Source organism: Hyperoodon ampullatus, assembly GCF_949752795.1.
Source record: "Hyperoodon ampullatus genome assembly, chromosome: 12".
In the NCBI taxonomy this organism is placed as follows: domain Eukaryota; kingdom Metazoa; phylum Chordata; class Mammalia; order Artiodactyla; family Ziphiidae; genus Hyperoodon; species Hyperoodon ampullatus.
The window spans coordinates 8570855-8579759 of NC_136925.1; the positions used below are offsets into that span (position 1 = coordinate 8570855).

At 51.3% G+C, this 8905-nt stretch overlaps 2 protein-coding genes across 2 annotated transcripts; both read left to right on the forward strand.

The window, feature by feature from the left end:
- Positions 1-2321: 2321 nt before the first annotated feature.
- Positions 2322-2661, forward strand: LOC307061217 (developmental pluripotency-associated 5 protein-like; the record flags this gene model as incomplete). The annotated part of the gene is made up of 2 exons (XM_079716261.1): positions 2322-2433; positions 2507-2661. 2 exons carry the CDS (start codon positions 2322-2324, stop codon positions 2659-2661), a joined length of 267 nt encoding a protein of 88 aa, XP_079572387.1.
- A 5904-nt stretch (positions 2662-8565) lies between these two features.
- LOC307061219 (developmental pluripotency-associated 5 protein-like) lies at positions 8566-8905 on the forward strand (the record flags this gene model as incomplete). The annotated part of the gene is made up of 2 exons (XM_079716263.1): positions 8566-8677; positions 8751-8905. 2 exons carry the CDS (start codon positions 8566-8568, stop codon positions 8903-8905), a joined length of 267 nt encoding a protein of 88 aa, XP_079572389.1.

The window sequence follows — 8905 nt, forward strand, 5'->3', positions numbered from 1 at the left end:
CCCCAAATTAGCCTCAGCCAGTGCACCCGTTAAAGAATCAGTTGGCAGTGAATGATTGTGGGCATATAAACTGTAAAGTTATGAACCCCAATTTGGCAGTGTAGAGGGGGCATAAAAAACTGCCCTTGCCTCTAAGTCTAGAAATTCCCTAAGGGCAGTGCTTCAAAATGTAGAACACAGCTTTAGGTTAGTTAATCTGTGTCAAAAGTATCAAGCTTGGAAATTTAAGACTGTGCTATAAATTCCATGCATGGACTGAAGATTTTTCAGCACTAATAAATAAACAAATAAATAAAAAATAAAAATCCTAAGCAACACAAGACTTTGAGCAAATACATAGAAAAGTTTTGGAAATAGTAACCTGAAGGTTAAAAAAAATGGTTGTCTTGTGGTGGTCCTTTTTTTTGAGTTTGAAGCTCTTGATCAATTTTCCGCCAAGGGTAAGCGAAAGGGCAACACAACCACTGCAGAGGGTGTGGGTTCGATCCCTGGTGGGGAAAGTAAGATCCCACATGTTGCATGGTGCAGCCAAAAAAATAAAACTAAAAAGAAAAAAAAAGTCAAGGCACAGTTATATGTGTTTTTTTTTGACGTAAGGCTGTACATCAAATGAGGTATTATTGAGAGTTTACACAATCCAGATCTAAAGGCCATGTGACTCCCTTATGGAGATCAAGAAGGAATGTTACCTTTTAAAGAGTTGTCCCAGTGATCTTGGGAGAATGTTGCTCTTTATGGTTGAGCGGGTATTTCTGCAGATGGGGGAGCTCCGCTGATGCATATTGCTGATACACGATGCTGAGATGCAGAGCAGAGGGGAGAGAGGAGGCCAAAGGGCACAGAAACTTTTTTGTGTTTAAATTTTTCTTGTCTTGCAATGAAATGCAAATTTCACTTCACAACAGGTAAGGTGCATCTCAACGGAATAATTCCAGCGAGCCCAGACTCTTACATCTTGCGATCCAGAGAAAAGCACTAATATCGCTAACGTGAGATGTCTGTTTTTTGTTATTAGTGGTAGTCTTCTGATGCTCAGCTACATTTTTTTTTTTTCAACAGAAACTCCTATATATCCTGTCTCCTCCAATACCTCTTTGGTGCAGTTCCTCAAAGCTACCTGAGAGGCTGTCTCGCGGGCTGTAGTTCTCATTTGCCCCAAATAAAACTTAACTCACACCTCTCACGTTGTGCATTTTCTTTTTTTCAGTCAACCAGAGAGGTAATCTGTTAGAAAGAGATGAGTCTACATTGACATGTAATTAGCACTGAGAAAGTCCATAGTTTACATCAAGGTTCACTCTTGGAGTGTTTTTTTTTTTTTTGCGGTACGCGGGCCTCTCACTGCTGTGGCCTCTCCCGTTGCGGAGCACAGGCTCCGGACGCGCAGGCTCAGCGGCCATGGCTCACGGGCCTAGCCGCTCCGCGGCATGTGGGATCTTCCCGGACCGGGGCACGAACCCGTGACCTCTACATTGGCAGGCAGATTCTCAACCACTTTACCACCAGGGAAGCCCAGCAATCTGTTTTTTAAATGAATAAAACAAGTTTGTTTAGGGCCTGAAGGCCGGACCACATAGTGTAGGCCACGTGAGCTTCAAAATCCGGGTAGATTCCAAAGTTCCAGACTCAGGGGATTCAAGGAACGTGAACCGTGGGGCACTTCAGAGCCCCCATCAGGACCCTGGAAGAAAATGAATATCGGAATCTCGTTTTCCTCTTTGTTAAGTGGCCGGAGTGACCCCTCAGATCCCTGAAGTTGCAGGGGTCGCCCTGCAGTGAAGTCCCGGGGTCCGGCTCCCTTAGGCCAAGGGAAGACACACCCTCCTTTGGAACGGGGAAGGCAGGGACTCGATTGGGCAGCTGGGTGGCCGTCGCACCCCCAAACCTGTACTGCTTGCCGAGGTTCAGGTCCAGCCACTGTTTCTAGAATAACAAGGGTTTCTAGCGCTGTCTCCCCACTCACTCCCAAGGTGAAGGGATTTTGGTGCAGAGGAAACGAGTCAAAGCAGGTGGGAGCCCGAGTCAACTCGGAGACAGCTGGGCCCACCCGCGCTCGGGAGCCGGAGGTGGGGCTGGGAAGGGCCCTAGACAGTCAACCGGAGACCAAGGCGGCGCGCGGCGTGCGGGGCGTGGCGAGTGCGGGATTGAACTGCCGGGCAGGACCGGGGGCGGGACCTGGATGGGGCGGGGCGGGGCCTGGATGCGGGTTGGCCAGGGGCGCGGGGCGTGGCCCGCCCAGGTACTTAACTTTCCGCCGGAAGCATCGTTCCACCCAGTCTAGGTCCCAGCTCCAGGCAGGGTTTTGTTTAGACGCCCTGAAGATGGGGAAGCTGCCCAAGCGGAACGACATCCCACCTTGGGTGGGGACTCCCGAAGTCTTGAAGGAGCCCGAGGTGTTCCAGGTCCAGACGGGGCTTCTGGAAGCCGTGTTCGGTGAGTGAGCCCAGTCCTGACCCGGGTGCCCCGGCCCTCCTGGGCCCGAGCGCTCATCTTCTCACCTAAACAGGCCCCGACGGATCTCGAATCCCATTCGTCGAGCAGGTGGGCACAGTCATGCTCCAGATGAAGGGTCTGGAAACCTCGGACGACGCCGAAGTCATGGTTTACGGCTCTTACTTGTGCAAGTTCCAGACCAAGTGGATGCTCCAGTCCGTGGCCTAGCGGCACCGCCAGCAGCACAAGCAGGTTGAGAGGCCTCATGACCAGGTGCCCTGGACCTGCCTGTGCAGGCGGCCTGGCTCCCTCCCCTGCAGCCCTCCTCACCCCTCCCTAACTATCCCCTCCGGGCAACCACCAACAGCACCTCGGCCAGCACCCACCCGGGGAGGCCTCTGTGTCCAGGCTGTGCCCCAGACTCCTTGGCAGTGCCGGCCCTCGGTCCTAGGGACCCTGGAGTAAGGCTGTGAGAGGTGGCCGGGGCTGGCCTCCTGGGGCGGGGCCTCCCCACCCGCCATGTTGGAATGAGCCCAGTAGGCCCCAGGTTCTGAGGTTCCCGAGAATCCCAGGCCCAGGACGCCTAGCTGGGAGGTCCCGAAAAGGAACCTTGGAAGGAGGCAGAGAACCGTTCAGGCTCTTACCCTCTCCCCCTCACACTTGCCTGCTGTGGCTTTCTGGTGCAGGGATGCTGCAACCTGAGGAAGCCACGAATTCGCTCGACCTAGCTCCTCGGATGAAGGGAAGCCAGTTTGCAGCCAGACCAACCGGTGGAGAGGAGGCTGCAGCCAGAGCTGCAGGGGGTCTGGTTCAAGCTCTGCGCCAGCCTGACAAGGAACACCCAGCGGGTTTCTGGTCTCTGCCTCTGCCTTTAAGTCCTCATGTCCTTCCCCGCAAGGTTGCTAATTACAGAATAAACTTTTAAGTGGTTTCTTGTTGTGTCTTGATGTGTAGTTGAGGTGTTGGAGATAACATCACAGGTGAGGTGGCCCTGGAGCTTAACCCTTAGTGAAACCCCTAAGGCTAGAAAGAGGTTCCGGAGCACAGGGGGAAAAAGGGTCTGGAGAGAACAGGGAAAAGAGTCTAGGAGTCAAGTTCTGAGATGCAGCTCTGACCGAAAACTCAGGCAACCTAGGAGAGATGTGATCTTCTGGCACTGAGGGTTTCATAGCCTTGTAAACTAAACTGGAGCCTGCTGGGTGCTCATTTGCACTCAGCCTACTGCTGTACATTATGTAGGTTGGAGCGTGAAGCAAAGTCAGCCTTACCGATAGGTATACAGGAAAGGAGAACCTCACACAGACCCCTCGACATGGTCTCTGGAATTCTCCACCACACTTACAGAATTGCTGCCCTGGCCTCCGAAGGGTAAGTGGGATTAGGGTGGAGGAAGCATTACCGTACGTGGGGCTCACTCCTGAGGGTAGAGAGGCCATGAGAACGGGGGCTACAGTTTTCCCCAGTAGAGACCAGCCTGGTAGTTCACAAGCTGGAATGAATCCCCCAGGGAGCTTTCTGGCCCTATGACCTTAGCCACATTCACCCTCCTACCCCATGTCCCTGCTCAGGTTCTAAACTGAAGATAATAGCATCTGACCTCATGCGAAGTTGTGAGATTTACGTAGGGTACTTAGAGCGAGCATCACACCAGAAACAAGTGTTGACTATCTTTTGGAGCAAGTGAACAAAAATGAGGGACAAAAACTAGCAAGGAGCCATTTTCTGCAGGGGGCATGTGGCCCATCCATCAGACAGCCGTTCTCGTTCTCGCTCAGTAAATGAATGGCACCAGCATTTGGGCCAGTGGTTCAGGCCCAAACTAGAAGCCGTCCTTGATGCCTGAGCACCCAAAAGGACTCCCTGCTCGAGCCCAGTCACCTTGACTTCCAACCTGAGCCCTTCCTGCACCTGTACCCGGTCCAGCTGCCCACCCCACCCCGGCACCACCCTGCCTTGCCAGAACTACTGAAAGAGGCTCCTATCAGGTCTCGGGGGGTCTCTTTTAGTCATCTCACAGTCGGCTCCTCTGCCAGACTTAATGCTTACAACGTTAATCAGATGGCCCCTCCTGCAAAAGGAACTCCAAAATTCTCCAAAGTTTTCCAGCCAAGCTAACCCAAGATTCTGGCCCTGACGTAGAACGCCCTGTGTAACGTGCCATCTGCCTGCATCTCTGCTGCACATCCGTATCCTTTAGCTGCCCCTCAAACAAACCGTCTTGTTACCACTTCAGGGCTTTTATTTTTGTTCTGTCAAGAACACTTCTCGCTTGTTTTTTTTAAATTTTTTGGCCACACCAAGTGGCTTGCAGGATCTTAGTTCCCCAACCAGGGATTGAACCTGTGCCCCCTGCAATGGAAGTGCGGAGTCCTAACCACTGGAACACCAGGGAATTCCCTCCCGTTTTTTTTTGAATGATTCTGTTCCCTTCCTCCTGGTGGTCCATGTTCCCTCCAGAGTTCCGCTCCTTCCCCACTGTCTCCGCTTGACCTACTTTAATTTTGTTCATGGCACTTTAAACACGACTGACAAGCTAACCGTTCGCCCCACCGGAATGTCAACTCTAGAAAAGTTGAGATTTAAAAAAAATAGACAGTATGTAATATTACATATTGAGGACAGTTTTCTAAGAAAAGGACGCCAGCTTGGCTGCTCGGGTTTGGATCTTGGCTTAGCCTCTTTAGCGATGGAGCAATGAACCTTGTGCTTTGGTTCCCCATCTGTAATAGGATAAGATGTGTCGCATGCATTGTAGTGAGGATATCAAGTCTTAGAACAATGTCTGACACCATGGGCAGTCAAACGTGATTTCTTGAATGCATGAAGGACAGGCTGCAGGACTGGAGCTGGATTGCTCCCTCCCAGGCTTATGGAGGAGGGACTCCAGCCTCCAGCCCCTGTTCTCACATTGAAGGCTCCGTGAGGGGAACTGGGAAGTCCTTTGTCAAGGGCACTGTTTTCCTGCCTCCTGGAAATGCAGGAGGGTGTGTCTGTTTCCTGGTGTCTTTGGAGGCCATACAGCCTTCAGGTCACCAGGAAGTAAAGGTACATTTTGGCATGCTACTGAAGTTCATTTAGAGGAGGGGAAGAGACTAGGCAGGTACCCTATTGGCATCCTGACAGCCTCTCTTCCAACCTTTGAGAATTGCACCAGCACTCTGGCCTGGAAGTCATGGACCACTCAGCACAGCTCCTGCCCAGAATTTTGGAGGAGAAATCAGTCCCACCTTTCCCACATCCCCAAGAAATGATGATTGTTAAAACCACTGGCCCTCTGATTTTGAAGAACTAGACACACGTAAGTGACTTTCCTCCTGTTTGGAGGGTCAGGAGGGACAGTTGGCTCAGCTCCGTGTGGAAAGAGGCCAAGAGTATCTACAAAGGTTGACCTGCCTTGCAGATTTGTTCCTTCCCGGTACGAAGAGCTGATAGGCTCTCATGGGACAATCATTCGGTGTCAGGTTCGGAGGCTATTGCAGGGCCCAAGATGCTACAGGTCAAGGAGGGGCTCGTGTTGGGATCAGGTGGGGTCTGGGCAGGAGGCCTCTCGGTTTCCAGGGAAGAGACTGCCTCTGATCCTGGTCACCTCAAGGGGGTCCCTTGTGGCTTTGGGCACATTTTGAATGCAAGGGCCTTGGCAAGATACTTCTGGATACCTGATAACAGTTGCAACAGTTCCCTACAATCTCACCCAGGGACACCTGCAAACTTCCTTTTTTCTGATCTGTTAGGTGAACAGTCTCCCTTTTGTACTTCTTGCTTGAGTCTCCTTATGGACCAACAGTTGTGGCCCCCAAATTAGCCTCAGCCAGTGCACCCTTTAAAGAATCAGTTGGCAGTGAATGATTGTGGGCATATAAACTGTAAAGTTATGAACCCCAATTTGGCAGTGTAGAGGGGGCATAAAAAACTGCCCTTGCCTCTAAGTCTAGAAATTCCCTAAGGGCAGTGCTTCAAAATGTAGAACACAGCTTTAGGTTAGTTAATCTGTGTCAAAAGTATCAAGCTTGGAAATTTAAGACTGTGCTATAAATTCCATGCATGCCCTGGACTGAAGATTTTTCAGCACTAATAAATAAATAAATAAATAAATAAATAAATAATAAAAATCCTAAGCAACACAAGACTTTGAGCAAATACATAGAAAAATTTTGGAAATAGTAACCTGAAGGTTAAAAAAAAATGGTTGTCTTGTGGTGGTCCTTTTTTTTGAGTTTGAAGCTCTTGATCAATTTTCCGCCAAGGGTAAGCGAAAGGGCAACACAACCACTGCAGAGGGTGTGGGTTCGATCCCTGGTGGGGAAAGTAAGATCCCACATGTTGCATGGTGCAGCCAAAAAAATAAAACTAAAAAGAAAAAAAAAGTCAAGGCACAGTTATATGTTTTTTTTTTTTGACGTAAGGCTGTACATCAAATGAGGTATTATTGAGAGTTTACACAATCCAGATCTAAAGGCCATGTGACTCCCTTATGGAGATCAAGAAGGAATGTTACCTTTTAAAGAGTTGTCCCAGTGATCTTGGGAGAATGTTGCTCTTTATGGTTGAGCGGGTATTTCTGCAGATGGGGGAGCTCCGCTGATGCATATTGCTGATACACGATGCTGAGATGCAGAGCAGAGGGGAGAGAGGAGGCCAAAGGGCACAGAAGCTTTTTTGTGTTTAAATTTTTCTTGTCTTGCAATGAAATGCAAATTTCACTTCACAACAGGTAAGGTGCATCTCAACGGAATAATTCCAGTGAGCCCAGACTCTTACATCTTGCCATCCAGAGAAAAGCACTAATATCGCTAACGTGAGATGTCTGTTTTTTGTTATTAGTGGTAGTCTTCTGATGCTCAGCTACATTTTTTTTTTTTCAACAGAAACTCCTATATATCCTGTCTCCTCCAATACCTCTTTGGTGCAGTTCCTCAAAGCTACCTGAGAGGCTGTCTCGCGGGCTGTAGTTCTCATTTGCCCCAAATAAAACTTAACTCACACCTCTCACGTTGTGCATTTTCTTTTTTTCAGTCAACCAGAGAGGTAATCTGTTAGAAAGAGATGAGTCTACATTGACATGTAATTAGCACTGAGAAAGTCCATAGTTTACATCAAGGTTCACTCTTGGAGTGTTTTTTTTTTTTTGCGGTACGCGGGCCTCTCACTGTTGTGGCCTCTCCCGTTGCGGAGCACAGGCTCCGGACGTGCAGGCTCAGCGGCCATGGCTCACGGGCCTAGCCGCTCCGCGGCATGTGGGATCTTCCCAGACCGGGGCACGAATCCCTGTCCTCTACATTGGCAGGCAGATTCTCAACTACTTTACCACCAGGGAAACCCAGCAATCTGTTTTTTAAATGAATAAAACAAGTTTGTTTAGGGCCTGAAGGCCGGACCACATAGTGTAGGCCACGTGAGCTTCAAAATCCGGGTAGATTCCAAAGTTCCAGACTCAGGGGATTCAAGGAACGTGAACCGTGGGGCACTTCAGAGCCCCCATCAGGACCCTGGAAGAAAATGAATATCGGAATCTCGTTTTCCTCTTTGTTAAGTGGCCGGAGCGACCCCTCAGATCCCTGAAGTTGCAGGGGTCGCCCTGCAGTGAAGTCCTGGAGTCCGGCTCCCTTAGGCCAAGGGAAGACACACCCTCCTTTGGAACGGGGAAGGCAGGGACTCGATTTGGCAGCTGGGTGGCCGTCGCACCCCCAAACCTGTACTGCTTTGCGAGGTTCAGGCCCAGCCACTGTTTCTAGAATAACAAGGGTTTCTAGCGCCGTCTCCCCACTCACTCCCAAGGTGAAGGGATTTTGGTGCAGAGGAAACGAGTCAAAGCAGGTGGGAGCCCGAGTCAACTCGGAGACAGCTGGGCTCACCCGCGCTCGGGAGCCGGAGGTGGGGCGGGGAAGGGCCCTGGACAGTCAACCGGAAACCAAGGCGGCGCGGGACGTGTGGGGCGTGGCGAGTGCGGGATTGCACTGCTGGGCCGGGAGCGGACCGGGGGCGGGGCCTGGATGGGGCGTGGCGTGGCCTGGATGCGGGTTGGCCAGGGCCGTGGGGCGTGGCCCGCCCAGGTACTTAACTTTCCGCCGGAAGCATCGTTCCACCCAGTCTAGGTCCCAGCTCCAGGCAGGGTTTTGTTTAGACGCCCTGAAGATGGGGAAGCTGCCCAAGCGGAACGACATCCCACCTTGGGTGGGGGCTCCCGAAGTCTTGAAGGAGCCCGAGGTGTTCCAGGTCCAGACGGGGCTTCTGGAAGCCGTGTTCGGTGAGTGAGCCCAGTCCTGACCCGGGTGCCCCGGCCCTCCTGGGCCCGAGCGCTCATTTTCTCGCCTAAACAGGCCCCGACGGATCTCGAATCCCATTCGTCGAGCAGGTGGGCACAGTCATGCTCCAGATGAAGGGTCTGGAAACCTCGGACGACGCCGAAGTCATGGTTTACGGCTCTTACTTGTGCAAGTTCCAGACCAAGTGGATGCTCCAGTCCGTGGCCTAG